Source organism: Dermacentor albipictus, chromosome 1 (genome assembly GCF_038994185.2).
Source record: "Dermacentor albipictus isolate Rhodes 1998 colony chromosome 1, USDA_Dalb.pri_finalv2, whole genome shotgun sequence".
Taxonomy (NCBI): Eukaryota; Metazoa; Arthropoda; class Arachnida; order Ixodida; family Ixodidae; genus Dermacentor; species Dermacentor albipictus.
The window spans coordinates 220,882,077-220,906,138 of record NC_091821.1 but is presented as its reverse complement, the minus strand read 5'-3'; the positions used below and the strand labels follow the sequence as shown (position 1 = coordinate 220,906,138).

At 42.8% G+C, this 24,062-nt stretch overlaps 2 protein-coding genes across 20 annotated transcripts in view; one reads left to right on the top strand and one right to left on the bottom strand.

The window, feature by feature from the left end:
- The window catches only part of CTCF, a 30,069-nt gene extending 20,228 nt beyond the window's left edge, over positions 1-9,841 (bottom strand). Inside the window, exons 1-6 of one of the 5 annotated variants that reach the window (XM_065453913.2) lie at positions 9,543-9,841; positions 5,107-5,479; positions 4,553-4,783; positions 4,060-4,203; positions 3,040-3,966; positions 299-565 (exon numbers count right to left, since the gene is read on the bottom strand). In XM_065453913.2, the coding sequence (XP_065309985.1) occupies positions 299-565; positions 3,040-3,966; positions 4,060-4,203; positions 4,553-4,783; positions 5,107-5,397 (1,860 nt within the window). In that variant the 5' untranslated portion in view covers positions 5,398-5,479; positions 9,543-9,841. The other 4 variants (XM_065453909.2, XM_065453910.1, XM_065453911.1 and 1 more) reach the window with 4 other exon arrangements.
- A 429-nt stretch (positions 9,842-10,270) lies between these two features.
- The window catches only part of LOC135919902 (bromodomain-containing protein 7-like), a 119,110-nt gene continuing 105,318 nt past the window's right edge, over positions 10,271-24,062 (top strand). For 7 of the 15 annotated variants that reach the window (XR_010570093.1, XR_010570092.1, XM_065453900.2 and 4 more), the window contains exons 1-2: positions 10,286-10,499; positions 20,885-21,234. Coding sequence is in view for 12 of the 15 variants with exons in the window: in XM_065453900.2 (XP_065309972.1) it covers positions 10,370-10,499; positions 20,885-21,234 (480 nt within the window). In the remaining 3 variants the exon portion in view is untranslated. Of the gene's footprint in view, positions 10,500-20,884; positions 21,235-24,062 lie in introns of all 15 variants that reach the window. The other 8 variants (XM_065453897.1, XM_065453894.1, XR_010570094.1 and 5 more) reach the window with 6 other exon arrangements.

The following is a 24,062-nucleotide window of genomic DNA, read 5'->3' as shown; positions in this document are numbered from 1 at the left end:
AAAAAAAAAAGACGCTCATCCATCAGTCGGCACAAATTTACAATCTACATTTAGTGTCCCTTTTAAATGAAATTAATTGAAAGAAATGCTCTGGCGTCAAATATTAAAGCAAATGTAAGTGGCAAAATAGGTTAATTAAGAAGTACTAGAATTTTTAAAGCTAATTTGCCATACTGAGTTACCCTTTCACTACAAGAATCTTGCTTAAAATATGTACAGAAATAAAGTGTCTTCCAAAAAATAACTGAGGAAGTTTAGTGCATAGTTTGGCAAAGAACTCGCTTGTAGTGTTACTCACCTTGTGCCGGAATGCCTTAGAGCACTCGGGACACTCATGAGTCTTCTCCTTGGGTATAGGGGGCACATAATTGGGGTCATGGTAAAGATTCTTGTGCCTCTTCAGCAGTTGCTTCTGCCGGAAGGCCTGGTCACATTCATCACAACGGAATGGCTTTTGGTCCGTATGAATCAGCATGTGAGACTCAAGATGACGTTGAGAGATGGATGCGTAAGGGCACAGGTCACACTTGAAGCATTTCTCTCCTTCATGGCTCTTTACATGTACCTGGGCAAGAAGGGCAAGATACCACCGCAATATTGTCAGTATTGCACAAAACATTCACTAAGGTAATTTCCAATAGAATCAGGGTAACACTTGATTTCGAACGTGCTAGTTTCAGGAAGGGGCATTCTGCTATTGATCACATGCATGTCATCAATCAGGTAACAAAAAAATCTTCAGAGTAAAATAAGCCTCTTTATATGACTTTATTGATTACTAAGAGGCATTTGATTCAGTGGTGATACCAACAGTGATGGAGGCAGTGCATAGTCGAGAAGTACATGAAGCATATGCGAGTAGCTTAGCAAATATCTATGAAGATTCCACAGCTACGTTGATTCTCCACAAGAAAAGCGATAAAATACCGATCGAGAAAGGAGTCAAGCAAGGACACACAATCTCTCCAATACTATTCATGGCATGCTTAATATTTAAGCTATTAAACTGGGAAGGATTATGAGTGAAGATCAATGCTGAATATGTCAGCAACCTACGATTTGCAGATGATGTTGTCCTGTACAGGAATGGTGGCGGTAACTTGCAACAAATTATTGAGGACCTTAGCTGACAAAGTATGAGTAGGCTTAAAGATTGATATGTGAAAGACAAAGGTAATGTTCAATTGCCTGGCAAGAGAACGAGAATTCATGATTTGCAGTCAGCTTCTAAAATCTGTACAAGAGTATGTTTATTTAGGCCAATTAGTCACAAGGGACCCTGATCATGAGAAGGAAATTTACAGAATAAATATGGGTTGGCAGGCATTACCAATACAGCAGGCATTACCAAATCATGACAGCCAGGTTATCGCTACATTCATTACATTCTGCCGGTACTAGCATAAGGGGCAGAAATTTGGAGGTTAATAATAAAGCTTGAGAAGTTAAGAACCGTGCAATGAGCGACGGAATGAAAAATGTTAGGTGCAATGTTAAGAGACAGGAAGACAGCGGTGTGGATTAGAGAGTAAATGGGGGTAGCCAATACTGCAGTCGACATTAAGAGGGAAATGGAGCTGGGCAGGCCAAGGAATGCGTAGGGCAGGCAACCGATGGTCTATCACAGTGACAGAATGGGTGCCAAGGGATGGGAAGTGCAGTTGAGGGCAGCAGAGAATTAGGTGGTGTAACTAAATAAGGAAATTTGCAGGCATAAGATGAAAATGGCTGGAGCAAGACAGGGATAATTGATCACTAAGACAGGCCTTCATTCTGCAGTGGACATAAATAAGCTGATGATGGTGAACACCGTAATAAGGCAACTTATGTCACACACAATGCACACCACAGTGGAACAAACAAAGATTTGAGCAAAGTGCCAAACCTACTCATCAAAAGTAAACAACACTAGATCCAACTTCAACTGAACTGTACACGAATGCTAGGACAAAGAAATACAAAAAAAGCTAAAATCCTGTTACAACTTGTTCTTGTCCCCTATCTTTGAATTTAGTCATGCTCCTAGTAACAATCCAAGTGACACTACGTGTGTACTTGCAATAGATCCCAGTGATGCCGCACGTGTACTTGAAATTGATGTCAAAGAATGCAATGCATAAAATACCAACATTTAGCTACTGCCACTTCTACGTGTCCCTGCTTGATGCTAGTTGTTCCCATGAGATGTGTGCATTTTCTTTTTTCACCTATCAAGTGCTACAGGTCACTTCACACTCTTTCAGTTTTTGTTCCATTCCTGTAATCAGGGTTCATAGCAGCATTCATGGAAAAATTCTGTTCCATTCCTGTAATCAGGGTTCATAGCAGCATTCATGGAAAAATTTCTAAGGGTTCTCAAAGAATCCACAGCCTTGACAAAGCATCTTCAAGACTGAAAGCACCATTATGTTTGGCAGGTTGAAAACCAAACAATGGCTTCAACCAACAGCAGGCATGTTTTTAAAAGAAATAAAAAGTTACATAAAAAAGGGGGTGGTGAGCAATCCCACACCATCACAAACAAGGTGTCGCTAACCAGTGGTGGTATTCTGGACACCCGAATTCCGCTGCATTGTCAAAGTTGCTATTCTGTCACTTCTGAATGGCTCACAGGGCTGCCACAGCCTCTCACATTGGCTTAAATTGCCAACCTGACAGAATTCGACTGGTGTCTGAAATGGCACCCCAGATTGGATTTGCTTTACTTTTGGCTTGCATCAAACTTGCGGCAAAGCATCTAAACAAAATCCACTAAGCTTGGCCAAAAACCATATAAGACTTTTAAGCACTTTGTGAATTGTGAGCATTTCTCAAGGCCTTGAAAACGGCATTTTTGACAATTAAGGGCATCAAGAATACCTACAAACACTGGCAAGGAATGGTCCAATAGTGGGTTGACAATTTCAATAAATCAGTTTATATTTTCAAGGAATAAATCTGGAAAGACAGCTGTGCTCTTTCACTGGCCTGCAATAACTGCTCCATGTTTGTCACATGGCATAGGTAATAAAAACAATACAACAAACAGTGTGGGCATACCTTGTATGTGTAGCGGTCTGGGAAGGATTTGCCACACCGCTTGCATTTTAGTGGTTTGTCACTGGTATGCAACTTTTGAACATGGATCCTAAGGTCCGTCTTGCGACCACAGGTGGTTGGGCACAGCTCACACTGGAAGATGGGTTTGTTACCAGAGTGAATGAGCTTGTGGGCTTTTAGGCTGTTTGACTGGGTGAAACGAGCATGGCACACATCGCACTCGTACGGCTTCTCCCCCGTATGGATCCGCAGATGCCGCTTGAGCTTGTAGGTGTCAGGCGAGGCATACGTGCAGTGTGGGCACTGGTATGGCCGTTCACCCGTGTGACAGCGCATGTGCCGTTTTAGCTTGCTTAGCTCTACTGAGGCATAATCGCACTCTGTACAGCGATGTGGCTTTTCATGGGTGTGTCGGTAACGCACATGACGAACCAACTCTCCAGAAGTAGTAAAGGCCGCGTCACATTCTTTACATTGGTGTGGGCGTGTGCCTGTATGTGTATTAACATGATTTTGCAGCGATGCCAACGTCTTGAAGCCCCGTTCACACACTGAACACTTGTGAGGTCGCTCTTCTGAATGACTCTTCATGTGCCGAGACAGTAAGTACCGTTTTGGACTCGTGTAATTGCAGTAGTTGCACATATGTGCCTGTGTCACTGTCTGGCTCTTCTTGGGTGCAATCTTGATGGTACGCATTTTGGCTACTGGCTCTGGTGTGGAGGTTTCCTCTGTCACTACTTCAGCCCCAGCCTTATCTCCTCCTTCATGAAAGTCATACACAGACATATCCATGTCAGCTTTGGCCAAGTCTTCTTTGCCCTCATCGGGCTGGGACACAATGAGCACATAGCTGACCTCTCCTGGGTTCGTGTCTGATGGCACAATTGTAACAGTTTGGTAAGAGTTACCAGTGTTCAGGATCACCTGCAATAAATAAAAAGAGAAATCACCAACATTTGTTACTTTAAGGGTGCCCACATGAAAGCCAAAGTGTCAACTTAAAGTCTTGAGCCCTACCTGCTGTTCATCACTTCCATCATGAGCAGTACCAGGCTGCATGGCCACAAATGTGGGCTGGTCTGACGGCTGCACCCCATCTGCCGTAGCCCTTCCTTGTTGCTCAACAGCCTTCAGCAGTTCTTCTGTGCTTTCATGCCGCACCTGCATGTAACTCATATTTAGAAGCTGTCACAATCAGGTAAAAACATTGAAGCACAGTGTAGCAGAAAAAATTCATTTCTGCTGTGTTGCCCACAATGTCAAATACTCATAACGTTGTGAACTCAGTTTAAGGAATGAGCCACAACAGCTTGTCATCAATAAATGAAATGTGCAATTTAGAAATTGGCTTGCAAAATAGAGGGACGAAAGGTCTACTTGTCTCTGGAGGGAGGGAGACCAACAAAATATTTTGAAACTTCTGTCAGCTACCAGAGTCAGTTTCAACTGACTGCATAAGAACACTCACTTGATCTATAGAATCTGGAATGGTGACAGCAATTTCACGTGCCTCTGCTCCTTGGCCCTTGCCAACAGCTAGCACTATCTGCTGGAGACCATCACTAGTGGTGGTTGTGGCTGGAAAGGCCTTGCCATCAGCTGTTGTGGCATAACCCTGAATGGCCTCCAGTTGACCAGTGCCCGTAACCGTAGCAGTGCCTTCTGTGGCCTGTTCAGCATCAGTGGTGTAGAAAGTGGCTTGGGCAGGAGTGTAGTAGGTAGTGGTGCCATCAAACTGAGCCTGCACATGTACAGGTAGTATGACAGCAATCAGAAGGCAACGCAAAACAGCTTTCTACATTCGAGTGCACAGGTAGCTGCCAAATCAAAGTACCATGTGGTCCTCTAAAACTTTCAGCAGCTTCACAGGTTTTGAATAATTGAAGCTATAAACAAAAATGTTCCCGTAACTTAGCAAAACCTTTTACTTCCTACAAATCATGTTAAACAAGATAAAGCATCACATCAAGAGTTTATGCAAAACAGCTAGTATTGTCACAGCAAGAAAGACTATAATAAACAAACATAGCTTCAACACCGGCTATGATGGTTTCTAAGGCATACCTGGCTTGATGTTGCATACTGAAAGCCATCAGCAGTCTGTGTCACATAAAAAGTAGTGGTGCCATCGGCTGTTGTGACTGAAGGCTCAGTCTCAGCTGTGTCAGTCTCTGCGCTTGTGATAACTGCGTCTCCAGCTGTTACAGCTGCTGAAGAAGCCCCATCACCTTGGATCTCTTTGTTGAAGGATGCCAAGTAGTTCTGTATGTCAGAGATGGCCTCAGAGTCACCGGCACTTGCTGGTTCAGGACCAGTGGAGGTTCCATCAGATGGTGTGTCTGTCTGGTCCGACATAGTTCATTCACTTGTGGATACTGGTTGTCTTGTTCACTTGTACTCAGCACCCCGCAACAAAGAACACACTCAGGTTACAAATCTGGAAATGTAACAAAGAATAACAGCAGTCTGGATGAGATTCCATTTGACACTGAACACATTTGTCAAAACACAGCAATGATGCAAGTTCTCATTTGGCAATGATTCTCGGCCAGCTCTGGCCAAAGATGCACAAATTAGAATTTTGCACACACATTTCAAGAATTTACTGTCAGGATTTATGCATGTGGCCAAAAAGAAAGGGGGAAAAAAAAAGCAAGGAGTGTTGCGCTCTCCATTTTTCGAACAGTTTAGTGGGCTGCATTCGAAGTCACCTTGCCACAAATCCCTGGCCACTCTGGTTACAGCTTACAGTAAGTGCAACTTGCAATGCATTCTTGTTAACACTTTTCAGTGTCGTGGTGTTATATTTAAATGTGAAACTGAGGTGACTTGATGGCTCTTAATTGATAAAGCTAGCGGTAGCAGGAACGGCTCTCTATCCTAACATTTTATAATGCAATGTGGAATTTGTATGTGGAGGGAACACAACATTAACAGAATTTCTCACACTGTTGTAGTGTTTTACGTAATGAATATGAAGCTGAATTTATATAATGAAACAGTGACAAAACTACAACAGCACCACACATAAGAATTCAGTGGGATGATTACCAACTTTGATGCACTTGGCTTATACCGGTGTCACACAACCACTTTTGATCACAATTAAGCGCAATCTGGATCAAAATTCTCGACCGCAATTAGCTCCCTTGTGCAAAGAAACCAATCTTGATTGAGAAATTTGATCCTGATCAGGCTTGATCGCGATCAAAAGTGTGGCGCGTGACGCCCGTATTATGTTCAATTCATTTCTTTAGAAAGACCAGGGCAATGGCTTTCTGGAATCAGTCTAATGTTGCACAATGAAAAGGCCAAAGGCTCATTATTAGTTTTGCTTTTAACACTGCAATGACCCAGTGTGCAAAGAACTAATGTGGGGTGTGCATTCTGACCAAGCAACTTTATTACCCACCATGACTTGGTCATTTTGCTGCCAAGCGCAATATCCAGGGCTAAATTCTTGACCACGGCAGTTGCATTCCAATGGGTGCACATTAAAGTATCTCAAGTGATTAAAATTAATCAGTAGCCAACCCCTACAGCATCTATTATTGCTGCTATGTTGCTTTGAGACATTAACTCAATCAATTTCATCAGTCACTGCAATGTTGCTGAAACATCTGATTAGAGCTTTGTCGTGTGCATTTTTTTATTGATGCTGCTGCGCACAATGTGGCTAGTAAAGCTTGTAGTGTCTTTTAAGTAGGATTGCTTTGTCTTTCTGGGGTTTTATGTGCCAAAACCACAATTTGATTATAAGGCACACCAAAGTGGGGGACTCCAAATTAATTCTGACCACCAGGGGACTTTTAATGTGCCCCCAATGTACGGAACATGGGAATTCTTGCGTTTCGCCCCCATCGAAATGCTGCTGCCGCAGCCGGGTTTTGATCCAGCAACCTCGTGCTTAGCAGTGCAACACCATAGCTGCTAAACCACAGCAGCAAGTAAAGTAGGATTGCTATCATGATATATAAAGGGCTACACAGTCAACTCGGTGCTCATTGTAAAAATATGGGGTGCATACTATCAGCTTAAAGTCACAGAAGCTGCGACAAACTGCTATTCTGTTGCAGCTTGAACATCCAGTCAGGATGCATTGTAGTAAACCTGCTATGTTCAGACTGCCTGTTTCAATCCCGGGGCACAAACTTAAGTTGCAAAAAAATAGTTATCTTTCTACAGCATGGTGAATTCTTATAGCTGTTTCCATACGCAACATAAATTATTAAAATGTTCACTTTTTCCCTTCAACAGTACAAAAAGAGAAGAGTGCTTACACTATGAACAAGAGCACTGTCTGCAGCAACACAGCCCTTATTCACAGTTTTCACAGCAACACACATTTTCACTGTGAAAGTTGTTAAACATGCACATCAAAAAGCTAATAACAAGAACTTAACGAAATTCAGCACAAGCACTTTCAGTGGTACAGTGATAAAAATAAGAATGACTGAGGCACTCATACCTATAGCCATACATTTGTCAGCAAATGGCCCAAAAATGTTAATAAGCTCCTCGAAAGCAAACTGGCAGCGCTTAAAAATTGATTTGTGGGGTTTACCACACGGTGGTTTTTGAGAGTCGTCGGATTAATTTTGACCACCTGGGGTTTTTAAATGTGCACGCAAAGTGCGGTACACGAGCGTTTTTGATTTCGCCTCCATCAGGCGCGGGAAACGAACCCGAGACCTTGTGCTCAGCAGCGCAACACCATAGCCACTGAACCATCGCGGCTACGATTATTGGAGCAAAAACGTGAAATGCTAAGCAACAGGATGTACAGTCACGAACGAAAGTTTGGGGATCAAAGATACCGCGTTTTTTTCCCCCGCAGTCGGGGCATTTCGGCTGAATTCAAGAGCGCACGCCTACGTGCGCTTCTTTGACCAACACAATGTATTAAACTAATTCCATGCCGCGCATCTGCGCTTGAATATATTTCAAATTTTCGCTCATGCCGTCGTACGCAAACTTTTTCTCGCGACTGCACATATTGTAACAAGCAAACTCCTATTCACCCTTTATAACACTTTCTACACCGATGAATCAGCCTAAAACACTAAGAATGAAGTGATCGACAACAGAAAAGAAAGCGCAATACATATTCACTTAGGTACAAGCACACAGACGTAATATTTCACTTATCCAACCGAGCTACAACACTTGTTCTGGTGTTTGTATCGCCCACGAAATATACAAGTACGAAGAGCGCATTTGCGTTATGAGTGACGAGGAATTTCCAGTCAATGCAATAGTTATCAACGCAAGGCCTAAAATGCATTTATCGAAAGCTTGTGCTAAGCAAATGAGCCGTTGAGTTAACTATCACGAACCTCATGTATTACAAGTGTAATAAAATTATTACGATAAATGTTCGCAGAATTCGAAAGCTGCCGTTCTCGAGACACCAACACGGCTTCGGGTGTTTGCACTTGTGCAAGCCGAAGATGTTTTGCCCTGCAGATGTATGAATCGCCCAGCCAGTGCCCGCTTGACGTCTGGCAGTTTACACATCAGCACCAATCAGATTATTTCGTTATGCCCATGGAAGCCCCGTGCCGAACGCTTCACAACGTCCGCCTCTATACGTGGAGCAGGCGCTGTGGGAGCATAGGGCCTGAAAATTTGTGTTCTCGCGCGCAGCGTCTGAACGCATACGCAGCACATTTGCGACACGAACTGGGCAACACAGGGCTTGGCCAAGCGACGCAAACAAGGTGAATAAACAGCGAAGACCATGCAAAATGTTCACGGCATCAGGTAATGCGGTGCGCACCCACAAGTATTCAGATAGCGGGAAGGCAGTAGCCTCGGGGCCGAGCTGCAGGCACAGCCGCCGGCCGACCTTGGTGCCGCCAGAATGCCCGCTTGGAAGCCATATTTGAACTGAAGCAAACATGGCCTCATGGCGACTCCCTCCCTGGCCGACATCGCACGTAGCTGCCATACAAAGCTTCCAAATTAAGCCGCGAGCAGAACTACGAGCAACCAGCGTGAAACGTCGCCCAGGGATAGAAGTAGCCCGCGACATGAAGACCCTAGTGATAAACTAGGGAACCAAGATGTCCTAAGCGCCATCTGCATGCCCGATGAGCGCCACCAGTGGGAAAAAGGATCGAGCTCCTTGCAGCGCAGGACGGCCGCCGGTCAGCCCACCTCGACCTAAATATTACGCTCCATCGCAACACGGATACTGTTGGATGACCACCATACCTTCTCAACGGCTCGCCGCGCTCGTGTGATCATCCAGGGAGCCAGGAAACTGTCCTTTGCGTCTCAACTGCACGAACAGCGAGGACTGTTTCATGGGACGCAACGTTTAGGCTTAGCAGAGGCACAGACTTTCGCCGCCGATATTCCTCTCGGTTTACGGCGGTGGACCGCGTGGCGTCTACAACTCATTTTTGTGATTGATCGTGCCTATCTTGCGCTCACGAAAAGCTCTGAAAAGTGCTCCGTTTTCCAGATTCCGTGAAAAATAAAACACGAAAACTTACTGGGAAATATCATAGTCCAACACTGGAGGGCGTTGTTACAGTTTCCATAATGGCGGTTTGTCTCTGCAAGAAACGCTGTCGAGCGCGTGATGACTGACGTCAACATCCGGGCTTTCCGAGTGGAAGATAACTGCAAAGGCGCGCTATTTCAAACATGGAAACAGGGGTGCATGCCCTTGCTACGTGGCTGTACTACTCTTGAAGGCTACTATTTTAAGCTTCGCAGAAAGAATTATCGAGAAATGGCTTTTTTTTGCGAAACAAGATAACGACGACAGCAGCTTGCGCCTGGTTATAACTGGTCTGCCAGTTTGCAGCCGATGTTTTTGAGATGTAATAAAACGTGATTATGTTTTTGGATATAGAGATCTGCCTGCTAACGGCATCTAGGGCGTTGCATATTTTGGCAGGTTAGTGTCTCCAGTAAACATTGTGTACTGTAAGGCATTGTCGCACGATTTTTGCAAAACCTTACTACAGTAGTTTGAAGTTAATTTTCAGCTCTGGTTTACAAAAAAAGAAAGCGTAAGAACAAGCAACACCGCCTGCATAAAACTGGTTGCGCGTAAATAGCGCTCGAGATTCAGGGCGCCACGCAACGCATGTGTCAAAGTGACTTTTATTTCAGTTTCCTTCAATAATACCCAATTTTGCATGAACCAAATACGGTACTATCGCTAGGCGCTCTTCAACACTTCCGTGCGCAGTTTCTGGTTTCTTCTTTCGCTAAGAGAGGGCGCGATATGGCAAAACGCTACGCGTCTGTAAATTTTTTGCAATCATTGGTGTAACGGCGATCACTCGGCGTGTGGCACGGGCGGATAATCATGGGCAGCAAAAAGCACAAGAAGCACCATAAGTCTGAAAAGAAAGAAGCCAAAGATGAAGGTAATGTCTTCCGCGTGCACAGATTGTGCGTTCGGTTTGACCGTATTGTTGGAGCGATCTTTATGGAAGGTATTTGCGTCTGCCTATATTTTTGCCGATGTGTTTGGATGCACTCGCTTTTTATTGTGTGTGTTTGTGTACGTTTTGCAGAACTTGCGTCTTGTCGCATAGGTGATTGTGTCGTGTCAGGTAAATCAGTCGAAATGCCGTGCATGATGGCATGCACGCACTTGTTCTGTATTGAATAACTAAGCCTAGAAGGCCGACATTGCAGCTCATTTAAATTAACAGCTGTACTTCACCACGCGAAACTTAAGCTACAGAGCTCATCACGTTAAGTGCCCTTGACCATCAGCGCTTTATGAAATAGCGTTAACGCCGCCTCATTCGCTGTAGCACTAATGCCGCGCGTGTTCGCTTTGTTGGTTCCCGGGTTTTCGCGTCAGTTGCATCCTGAGCCGCACTGAAAACGGGTTGAAACTAGAGAGCAAGCTAGTTGTTACCGTGTGAAAATATTTCTGCAAATCTGCATAGTGTAATGGTCTTCGTAACGACTCGTCTGTCCTACATGATGGCGAAATCGGTGAGTGAAACGCATTTGATTGAAATATTACACCAGAATGTGAGACATGTGTGCTGTACGTCAAAGAATACGGAGGAAAATTTGTTGGCGATAATCAATTTAACGCACTTCCTTAACCAGCATCAATAACACCGTATTCATTTATGCAAGCTGCGCACTTTCTTCTTTGGCACTCTGAAGTAATCCTGTTTGAGTGCACACACGTTGCGCTGTCACATATCACTGCTCTCCCTGAAGACAACCTGTTTACATTGTTAAAACCTGAATGTGGCGTACTTGGCTCTCGACTCCGTGGGGCAGTGAACATAATTTGCATAGATCGCATATAAGTTTTTCTGTGGATATTGTAGATACGCGATAGCATGTTCAAATAGTGTAATACCGAATAATAACCGCTTTTTAAATTTTTTTTATTGCCCGTGATGTATGTTCTAGAAGGTATTTTTTGTTAGATTATTAGTTGTCGAAGTGCGAGCTTTACAATGCAGGCCTCCTTGATTGCTGAAAACCTTGACGAGTAGTGCGAAAAACATGGACCAAGAAAGACACAAGTACACTGGACGGATGCTGGACGGGCCCATTACTTTCTTAGTCCAAGTTTATTGCGCTACTCATTAATAAGGTTTTGAGCTATGAACCAACTGGCCCATACAGAAGTTTTATTGTTCCTTTATTGCTTGATCAAGTGATGTGCAGTGGTGGGAATGCTGCGCCAATTGCGCAGACTAATTTGCAGCTCCATACTCCTCCAAAAGTGTCTTTTCACCTAAATTGTGCCACTGCTGTGCCACAGTGTAGTTTCGGTGGTGTGAAAATTGGGAAGCTACAGTGCAATACAAGAACTGTTTGGCCATTGCGTTCATTGGCCATAGTCAAGGCATCACAGCCAGTGATACCGGCGCTGTGACAGGCGACAATTGAATTGATTCCTATTTTTATATGACAACCGTGAGGCGTGCATGAGGATACAATGAGATGGGTGGCCATGCTATTTTGCAATGGCATGATCAATGCTGTAGTTTTACCCATCGAGGGCCGATGCGCAATGGTTCTTTTATATACAAAAAGATGATCAGTGTACACCGCACTTATTTGTGTTGTTTGCTTACAACTTTAATAGTTGCTCAGTAATACTTTCTTTCAAAATAATTTGAGCTCGTTGAATTTAGCATTCGGCATTACAACCAAAATTGCTCCTTGTCAACTGTCTTTGGTAATACATGTGCCTTTGGTAAAGCGAGCAAGCACTGTAGCCCTATACGCCTTACCTGCGAATGCGCATCAGTGGCGGAACAAAGAACATCACGTCCTCTCACCGCCCTGATATGGTTCATGAAACACAAATAAAATGAGCGGAATATCAAACCAACGAATGCGAAAATGAAAGAAAAATCATTTCAGTTGCACTAGTAAATGACTGATATAAATAGCCTCTCTTACCGTGAGAACAGGCTTCGTAGGCCAGAAGAGATGCTAGAACGAAAGACAAGTTGCGACCCCCGCCTTGGACTTTGCGCCCCAGCTCGCCGTGATGTCATAGATTCTGATGGCGACTACTCAGCCCCAGGTAACTTCTTTGGTATAGTTGGTACTATATTTCATCCTAGAAGAGCCGAAGACTACTTAGCAAATTTCAAGAGCTTTTACAGGTCCACAACGGGCCAAGTACGAAAAAGTGCTTTGAAATCCGTGAAATCAAGCTAGCGCTGGTATTGCCGCACAAAATTTATTGAGGACTGTGACCTTCGTTTGCTGTTCTAATAATCTACTTAATACCACAAAATGGAAGAGTTTTTTTCTTTATGGTGTCCCTTTGATGTTCCTTGTGTGGTTTTGCACAGCGCCGCCGATAGCATGTCACTGTTAATCCATAATCGCCGCTGCCGTCGTAACTTGCTGTGGTGAATCACTTATTTTGCGCCTAGTTATTATGAGCAAATGATTATCTGAACTAAAGAGAACACTAAACTATATTTAGTTTTTTTGTGTACTCTTTCGTGGAAGGCTTACACCTACTCCAAACACAGCAGTGGGTACTCCAAAATTAGATTTTCCCTGCTCCAATGGCTGGTCAAAAACGCTGAAGGGCATTCCCACCACTGGATGTGTTACTTTCGTGGCTGTCAATTGCTGCTTATGTGTTTAGTTCGCGGCCTTCTACGAGTTGTAGCAACTTTGTGCCTAAAATAGTGGTTAGGACCAGTTCACTTGGTTGTGTAAAATGACACAATATGGACACGTTCACTTATTTATCCTTTTCTAGGGGACTGCATTTCACCCACTAACAACTTAGTTATTGCTCAGTGTAAGACATGCCTGCATGATTGAAACTTACTGGAATGTTACGTGTGGTTCTATGCGTTGCCTGTTGTCACCGAAGCTTGTGTAATCTGATTGCAAACGTGACGCGAATTGTGTAGCACTTTCTGGAAGACATGTGGGAGGGAACCAGTGATTACTTTGGAAACTTCGATGACTCATGTATAAAAGCAGACGTGCTTGACCGGCAGATCAGATTTCGCTGATCGCCGACTGTATTTGCTGCTATATTTGTGCTTTGAGTGTAACTTGCTTTTGTGGGCACAGGTTCGCTCAGTAAAAGGTTAATCAAGTTATTCACAGTTTTGCTGCTGTGTTTTTCACAGTCATTACTATGTGACAATATGGTAGTTATTGCACCACCGAGGTCGCGGGTGTTATGTCAGGGTCAGCGCTGCCACTTTCGATTACCCTTGCGACCAGCATTCCTCCGTGTTGTCACATGATACAACCGAAGAATATGCTAAATAACGTTATTTACTTGGAATTGGAAGGTTTATGAATGCTCGAGCCAGAATGACGATAAATGCCAGAAGTTTATCCCCAGATGCTTGGGCCGCCAGGACTATGGTAATACCGTGACTAGTACAGCCTGTGTTGGTGATCCGTATGCTACTTTCCCCCATGATGTTGTTGGTACGAGTCGCTAGACTGTCCATTCTAACCAGTCTGGTCCATGTTACAGATGTAGGCCGTATAGTCGAAGTGCGTCCTCAAATAATCCTTGTAAGTGTTAGTTCTACACAAAAATTCTTTTAATTTCTTTGACTGATATGCCCACGTGGGTTGTCGCGTAACTTTTTCTGGCGGGAAATATCAAGTGCTGACCAATCATTGATCACAAAAAGGAAAAAAGTCGTTTCGGCTCCACTACAGGAGCCTTGCTCACAATGAAAGGAATGAAGTGAAAGTTATATACACTAACCTTTTCTGTGTATGCACTTAATTCAATGCCAAGCTTATCATGATAGTGCAAGTACATGATATTATCGTGATATTATCGTAGTTGTAAGGAATCTCAACTCTGGTGTGTGAAGGAGAGCACTAGCTGAAGTATGGAGATTTTACTAGTGAAAGCTAAAACGAGCAGATTTTCTTTGTACGTTATCAAGTTTATCAATATTTTTCCTAGTGTGCGGATCCAAAACCACGGAGGCATATTCCAAAACTGGACGAATATAGGTTCTGTAAACCAATAATTTTATTTCTTAAGTTGTCTGGTGTAGGGATCTCCTTAGGTAGCCGAGTTTTTCTCATGGCTTTCTTTTTATAAAAGTGATGTGGTCATTTCACCGGAGGTCTGAAGTGATTATTACGCCTAGGTATTTAAAATGATTTACAGGAGTGAGACGGTGACCATTAATTGAATACCGATAAGTCAATGGTGATATTGTCATAAAAACAGTTTTTTGTGTATTGATGCTCACTTACCACTTTTTATACCAAACCAAATATGTAGTTTGTCTAGAGCACTACTTAATAATGTCTGGTCATTACGATCGTTTACCTCCAGGTAAAGGGTGCGATCACCTGCAAACAATTCAATTTGTACAGGTTTTCTTTGACGATGTCATTGATTAATAAAAGGGAAAGAAAAATAAGAAGAGTAATGGCCCAAGGTCCGACCCTTGCAGAATGCCTGATTTGACTGGTACCAGGCATCAACACAAGCCTGTGTTCGAAACACATGAGCTCCTAGATAAGTATGCCTCTACCCATGACCACAGTGCATTATTTTTTAATGGGTTTTAATTTTAATAAAGGATTTTACGCAAGACATGATCAAATGCCTTTTGGAAGCTCAAAAAGATATATATTTGACTTTATCAAAGGCTAAGGCAAAATCATGTATCGTCTTAATTGGTTGACCATCGACATGCCCTTACGAAAACCAGGTTGTCGCCAGTTAAAGGGACACAAAAGGCAAATACTAAGTCAACGTGGACCGTTTAAATACCATTCCAGAAACCTCGCAACGCTTGTTTCGTTCCAAGAAAAGACTAAGTTTGCAAAAAAATTGTATCTGAAGGGTCCGAATACCTTTTTCGAAATTCAAATATCCTGCCACCCAACTAGGGGAGTGGTGACTTTGCATACGCCGTCATCGCCCTTTGCTGCTGAGTAAAATGGCGCCCGACAGATGGCAGCACCAAGCCAAGACAGAGCGGTGGATTCGCCGCTGAAGCTTCTTTTTGGTCAAGTGGCGTAGACCATTTGGGCATCCCGCGACATCATATAGAAGTTGAATTCTCTGCTACATGCAGTTTGTGTGGGTTTTGCGAGCCAGCAAAACCAGCGCAGCACTACGCAGTCAGGAAAGCACTGAAATGCAAAAGCGTGGGTGGTGCAGAGTCGAGCGAAAACGAAACCTTTCGACTGCCCGCATCATTGTCAAGGGTAATTTCAATGAGTTCTTTTCTCTAAACATGAAATGGAACTGAACAAGTAGCATTTTATTTCATCTTATCATACAGTATGAGGATGTTTTTTGCAACAATTAGTTAAGTACTAGTGACAGAATTTAACTGAGGAGTGGCTTCGTCATCGGGCAAGTGCTTGAATGTCCTGGGGGAGAATGGAAGGGAACTCTCCAATGCCAAAAGCTGATCCTGAAATGCAGTAGAATAATATTTTCTCATTATGTTTGTAGCAGAGCACAATATGCAGCCAAGAAATAAAAAAGCCATGCAACACACTGCATGCGACATCTCACTCAGTAGCAGAATTGACAAAAGACCACAGCGAGTGGCAGGAGCTACAAGAGGGTGCACTCAAACGGATAAACAACCAATTTGAAAAATAAAATTCTGGGGTCTTGCTCGTCAAAACCACAAGTGGGGGTCTCCGGACTATTTTTAAAGCCACACTAAATGCAAATACTAAGTCAGCGTGGACTGTTTAAATACTATTCCAGAAACCTCGCAACGCTTGTTTCGTGCCAAGAAAAGAGTTTACGTGAGAATTGCATCAGAAGGGTCCGAATACCTTTTCCGAAATTCAAGTCTCCCGCCACTCAACCAGGGGAGTGGTGACATTGCATACGGCATCACCACCCTTTGCTGCCGTCGGTGAGCAAAACGGCACCCGACAGACGGCGGCATCGAGCTAAGACAGGGTGATAATTCACCACTGCAGCTGATTTTTGGCCAAGTGGCGTAGACCGTTGGGGCATCTCGCATGGAAGTTGAATTCTCTGCTACTTGCAGTTTGTGAGAGTTTTGCAAGCCAGCAAAACCGCACAGCACTACACGATAACAAAACTACTGAAACGCGAAAGCATAGGTAGCGCAGAGTCGAGCAAAAATGAAACCTTTCGACCACCCATGTCGTTGCAAAGGGTAATTTCAATTAGTTCTGTTTTCTAAACATGAAATGGAACTGGACAAGTAGCATTTTATTTCATCTTATAATACAATACAAGGATGTTTTTTGCAACGAGTGGTTGAGTACTAGTGACTCAGGAGTGTTTCCGTCATTGGACAAGTATTCGAATGTCCCGGGGAAGTCTCTAATTATGTCCCTGCATTTACCTCTATTTCTCGATTATTAAGGCTCTGTTCGCGATAATATTGACGCCTTAGAGAATCTCGTGCACCAATCTATCAGTTTAGTTTGACTTAGTATTTGGCTTTATAGTGTCCCTTTAATCACGTTATTTTCCTACAGAAAATTTGACACATGCTTAAAAATAACGTATTCCAGCATCTTTGAACAGGCACATAGTAAAGATATGGCTCTGTATTAACTAATCAGTGAAGGGTTTTCAGCTTTAGGGACAGGAATAACTTTCATGCGCTTCCACTTTGTCGAAAGTTCTGCACTGGATAATGATTTTTTGAATATAAGAGAGATACCTCGAACACCATTTGGCATACCTTACTAGAAATGTGTTCGGTATGCAGTTAATTCCTTGTGTTTCTTTTTTTTTCCACATCGGTACTAAGAAGCAGTGACAAAACACCTTCAGTTATCAATATATCAGTGATTTGAGGGACGACCTCAGGAGTTGTAAAGTCGGGTCGTTTGCCATCATCGTCTGCGTAGATGGAACAAAAGACCTTGTTAAATGATGACACAAGGAGGGATTCATTGGTGACTAATTCACCGTCAATGAGGATTTTGCACACCTATCGCTTCTTAGGTGACGAGTGTCGCCAGAACTTCACAGGAGACGAAAGCAGAAAGTTTTTCAAAGATGCACTAAAATATTAGTCTTTATCCATTTTTATAGTTCCATTTAACTGTAGACTCGTATCGGAAGGCATCAGCACATAAGCCGGTGATGAGTTCTGGTGCAGTTGTCTGCGCACTTCTTTAGCTTCCGTCGTGTACACACTACTCTCGTCATCCATGGCCAAGCAGAATGTATTATGATAATCTTTGAGGGAAAATAACTTGAAACACTTTTCATTACAAGGTTTCTGAAGAAAACCCACAAGCCATTAACAGAGAAAGTGCGTGACTTGTGCAAACTATTGAAATCGGGAAGAAAAAAAATATGGGGTTTTACGTGCCAAAACCACGATTTGATAATGAGGCATGCCGTAGTGGGGGACTCCAGAGATTTGGACCACCTCGGGTTCTTTAATATGCACCGAAATCTAAGTACAGAAATCATAAAAAGATGTATCTAACAAGTCAAGAATGGCGGTGACGTCATTAGCACATGTAAAATTCACTCTTTCACTATTTTCTTTCACTTTCTTTCACTAATTTCATTATGCTCAGTGGAATGCTTAAAAATAACATTCGGTGATCAGATACACCGTCAAAAACTTACAAAGTAGGATTTTAATGAAGGATGCTGCCACTTACAAGAAAAATATCCAAAATGAATTGCCTGTTGCGTTGAACACGGGTGGCTTGTTTTACTAGCTGCGTTAAATCATGGAAAAGGACGATGTCAACCAAAGGCTCAGCAGCACAGAAAGTGGCTCTGGGTAATTCTTGTCCCAATTAACATGAACATTAAAATTGCCAGCTAACAGTCGATTACGAGAATTTGTATTGCAGGTACAAATAAAATCATTACCTCCATCAAAAAAGGCTCTATCGGTCTTTGGAGGGCGGTAAAATGCACCCACAGCCAGATTGAGTTCCTCAAGATATAGTTCCATGCTGACATACTCAATGTCAACTATTTCAGGCATGGTCACATTTAGGTAGCTTTTAAGCAGAATAGCTTCATCACCATCTTGGGAAGGTCTATCTTTCCGATGGATGCTAGACCCTGGTGGTGTTATTTCATCATTATTAATCTCTGAATGGAACCAGGTTTTTGATATTACAGTCACATGGGGTGCATGCGCTAATGGGATATTTTCGGAGTCAAGTTTGTTAATAATACTGTGGGCATCAAATTGAATACATCGGAGTAGTATGCCTGACTGTTTCGGTTCACTGCTGTGGTTTCTTAACTACATTCCCTTGAACTGGCACTACTGTTGGCTTGCTCGCTCGCTCGCTCACTCACTCACTCACTCACTCACTCACTCACTCACTCACTCACTCACTCACTCACTCACTCACTCACTCACTCACTCACTCACTCACTCACTCACTCACTCACTCACTCTTTTTCTTTCTTTCTTTCTTTGTGCCTCAGCAGCCATTGGCCTAAACGAGCGCACACTAGGTCAGATACAAACACCCTGACATGAACTTGACACATTACAGAAAAAAGAAAATCACAAAGACAATATAGACAGTAAAATAATAATCTAAGAAGAGCTATGAAAAACAGCAGTTTAGGTAAATATGTCCATGCTATGAAAGGATGAATTATAGGTGATCTGCAAATGAGTCATGGTACAAATGGCACGCATCTCAGGATAAAATGCATCACAACATTTGGCAGCTTTTTCGTGAGGCAGACGAAATTGCAGTGACGTCGGTAACTGGTCACAATTAATGGAGCCACGCACAATTTTATGAAGGAACTGCACGTCACGCACAATTCGCCTGTCATGAAGAGTAGACATACTAAGGTCTGCTAGGGAAGATTCATAGTTACAAAAACAACAGCGACCAATATATCTATCATACAGTATGTGCACAAACTTACGCTGAACATTTTCATTTCGATTGGAAAAGCTAACGGAGACATCATTCCAGGCTATTGACGCGAACTCAAGGCGTGGTCTCACGAGAGCACAGTAAAGAGTGCGCAGACACTCTTATCGATGAAATTTTCTTGTTAACCTAAAATACCAATATGTCTCAATGCGCACAAAACAACTGAAGATACATGCAACCGTAAATCGTGCATCGAGTCAACAATAACACTAAAGTCACGCACGTGGGCAGCACAAGATACTTTCCGCCAAGAAGAGTATAATTAAACATAACTGTGTCATGTTTGCTAGTAAGAGACAAAACGGAAGTTTTCTTAATGTTCCATTTAAGCCTATTCATCAAGTACCGTTTTTCGATGTTGCCAATGTCAGCCTGTAAACTGCAGCGGTCCTCTAGTTATACCGTTTAGTTTAAAGTCGTTTTTAGTACAGCTACATTATCGTGGTAATCAATAAGTTTCAGGGTTATTGGGTGAGGTTTAATTGGTTGTTTGCGGCCAATTCTATGAATCCTTTCTGCAGACAATATTTGCATTCCTAAGATGTCAGCAGATACGCCTTTGAGTACACTTTCACTGAGCTCCTCAGAACTTACATAATTTTTTTCTGGGATACCAAAAACAATCATTATTTTGCCTACTTCTATCTTCAAGATCGAATAGTAAAAACAATCAAGTTATTTCACCTACTTCTATCTTCAAGATCTACTCAATTGATTTCCAAGCTTCCAACCCTTTTTTTCTAGCATATAAGTCATTGTCTTCATTTCGTTTATAGCTGAAGCAACTTCTACTTTCTTTACCTCAATGCCATCCAACCTTTTCCAAATGCATTTCTCACGTTCTAAGAGTTCCGCAAGCAATTGTTGAACGTCTGCACAAGGATTAGGCTTGATCTACATTACGACATAAGCAGAGAGAGAGGCAATTTACGTCCAACAGAGCAGATTCTCCTCGGGGTACGTGGGCATGTCAGCTGGAAAAAAAACGGGTCATTGCATTTGACATGATGCTGATGCGAGGCCAGCTGACATGCCCACTCAATAAATTCTATGGATGTTGTGCATTTATATCCTGGGCTGGCGATGTCGATGTAGCCGCACATGACAGCTCCCAGCGCTGTTTGTAGTACATTGGTTGTGCACAGTCTTCACAATTTCCAGTGGGTTCAGCGAGGATGAGTATGCAGTGCATTCCTCTGACCATCGTCGTTGTTTACAAGGCGAGCAACTGCATAAAGAAAACAAATGGATTTGACATGATGCTGATGTGAGGCCAGCCACATGCCCCCTGTCATGCTCACTGTGGTGCCCACAGCCACGGGGCTTGTTGTGCTTTTACTCTATATAGGAGCACTACTTATATGTAGTGTCCAGTTATACAAAAAACAAATGCCAGAGGGGATGTTTGAAGTTTCTTCCTAGTCTTCTCCCATTTCTTTGCAGAAGTACACACATGACCATGCAATTTTTGTTTCAGACCGCCAAGAAAAGTCTCTCAAGCTGGTTCTCAAGGTTGGCGGGAGCACAGGTGGGTTGCAGACGCCTGTGCCATCGCCATCTGCTGTAGCCTCTCCACACAGCGTGCCTCCAGCCCAGCAACAGCATGAACCGATGGCAGCAGCAGCTGCACCAGCAGCATTTCGTGTGGAGGCCCCTGGCATGGTTTGTCATGCTCATGAGGGAAGCAGCAGCAGTAAGCACAAAAAGTCCAAGAAGAAGAAAAAGAAGAAGTCCAGCAGCAAAGAACATAGGGAAAAGAGGCACAGGCACCACCATCACCATCATCATCGCCATCACCACCACCACCATAAGGATTCTGAAAAGAAGGTTAGCAGAACCTACACTGAATAGCAGTCTCATTGGTCAGAGACATTTTTCTAATGTTTGCTCTAACCATATTTAACTTTGTAATGTGTACTGCCCAAGCCAGTTTTGCCACCCTGTGTTTGCAAAGTTTGCTATACAGTGTAAATGTGGCATTAGCAGCTGGAGAGTTTAAATGAAAGCATCAAAATGACAATTCTGTAAAGAAACAGTGGCAGCTAAAAAGAAAAGGCAGGCATTGAATCTAGGGTAGGAGTATTAAGCTAAATGTTGAAGTGGGCCTATAAACAAGTTCATTGGGCATTGTCCTTGTAGCCTTGTCAAACTTGCCCAATGTCAATCTCAGGGTCTCGGAGAAAGCATATTCAAGCACTGTTACTGTAATGACTGTTCCTAGTCTTTGAGAATTTTAGGTGTACAAGGGTGTCAGATGCCTAAAGAAAGCTTTTGTTTGGATTATGCAGCCTTCTAGAATTGCTGCAGAGTTTAACGTTTTTTGAGAGGCCCTGTTGAGAGCCTTGTTGAGAGGCAAACAAACTTAAGGAATACAGGCATAGGCTAAAAGGCTTTGGGTATTTTGGTGCAAACCCTTCCATGGTTATTGTTACAGTTTGAGTGCCTAAAATGCTTCCATAAAAATGTCATTTAACACAACAAGATAAACAAATGTGTGCTACTTTTAAAGGGACCCTGCAACACTTCTTCATGAAGCTGAAAAAATTTATTGACCTTGAAGTCACATCGCCTGTTAGAAGGATGTTTGGATGTTTGCACCTTTAGTGTGGTTAGCCATGGTGCAAGTAAGGGAGCAAGACATGCAAGTGGGCTTGGCCAAGCCAGTTGGGATTAATCATGTACTCAGTCACCTTGGTAAATGCTGCTAAGCTGAAAATATGCCCTGCAGTTTATTGCGTGTATGTCGCAACGCAAACATGAGGACTTGGTGCAATGATTTTTTGATGATTCTTATTTCTTGTACATGGCATGCACCACAGAAGTTAGGTGCATTGCTCACAAATGTGTTATTACCAGGATTATGAGGCTCTGCAGTCAACCTTAAGATTACGGTCAAATGGGGAATGGTGTATTCTGTACGTCATCAAATTCACATGTTTGACTGAGTCATTGTCCATTAATTTGACCTTAAAAAGTTTGCTGCTCTGTTGTATGCCCATCATGCCAGTGGCTTTTCGAAACACAACGCTACTCATGGCAGCGCACATATAAAAAAATATAGCTGACCCTATGCTACAGTGCTGCAGTATGTCTATGTGAGAAGAACAAGAAGAAAGGTGGTTAACTGAGGGGCCTGAATAAACTTCGGGCCCCTCGGTTCTTCCCATCCTTACATAATGAGGATCCGGAATCCGGCAACACTGATGCCTTTAGGTAGCATGCGCGGGTTTATTGACCAGTTGCCTTCGCCCAGAAAGATCACATACTCGTGATGCCTGCGGCAGAAAGGATGTTCCACACCTGCTGCCAAGGTTTGTGAGTGGTGGCACTGGCTAACACTCTCATGGTTCTAGTAGTAACACGTAAATACCAAAGAAAGTGGATGGGGAAACCGCGCCACGGTAGCTCAATTGGTTAGAGCATTGCACGCGTAATGCGAAGACATGGGATTGTTCCCCACCTGCGGCAAGTTGTTTTTTCATTCATTTTCATTGCCATTAATTTATAATTTCTTTCATTCATTTAGTAAGTACAAGTGATTTCCCTTATGTTTTCCTTGGTGTCATTGTTTGTTGGCTTCTCATTATATGTGAGGAGACCTTTTGAACATGAAATGCTCTTGACTTGTTCTGTGGGTATTTGGCTGGGGTAACATCATGCACAGCAGCATTTGCAAAGCATATGCGTCTCTTATTTTGCATGCAACAGCATCAACTGTGCACAATAAATTTAAATAAGATTTCAGGGCTGAGTTAACATTGAATTGGCACTATTATTACTTGTAGGGTATCTGATTGAACTATGACTTCCTCGCTGGTTGTAGGTGCATAACTTGCTGAATGATAAAAGTAGTGCAGTAGGTTGTCAGTACATCAAGAGCTAGTAAAATTTATCTGAAGTATACTTCATTTTGCACACCGCGGGCAATGCTATTACTTCTGTCATTGCTCACATTAGTGACCAAGGAAGTGTGTGTAGCATATGAGAGAAAGATTGAGTATGCACTATGTAATTGGATGCTAAAAAGTATCATACTTTTATGTTGCAAAATATTGTTACGTTGGAGAAGTCGCATATAAAGATCTATTTACAATATTTACAAAAGAGACAACGATGCATAAACAAGGTGGTTGTCAAGACTGATTCCACCTCTACACGTCAAGTCATCTTCTGACACGTCACTCTTTGTTGCACTGTAACAGTACGATGTAATTATTATATGAACGGTAGAGAGGTCACAGATCTGAGTGTATTTTAGTTCCACGAACAAGCGGAGGGACACATTACGTTGACCAGTGGCTAGAGCACACTGCTTGCGATCGTAACCAAGAAGATAGTATGTCACATACTTGGAACGCGAAGGTGCACAAATACATGATTTAATATAATCTTACATCCACAAGTTGTAATGGTACACTTAAACCTCATTATAATGAAGTAAGTGAAATTCTCCCTGAAATCGTTATGAAGATTCATGGTGCAGTACATGTCTGCAATAATGCACATAACGGAGTAATTTATGGCTCCCCCGTCTACTTGGTTATATATAACAAGGTTTGTTGTATATGAAGTAGTTATTCCATAGAAATCATCGCAGATCAAAAGCAACTGCACTGCAAAAGATGTGAAGTAAGACTTCTATGGCCAAAGTGCTT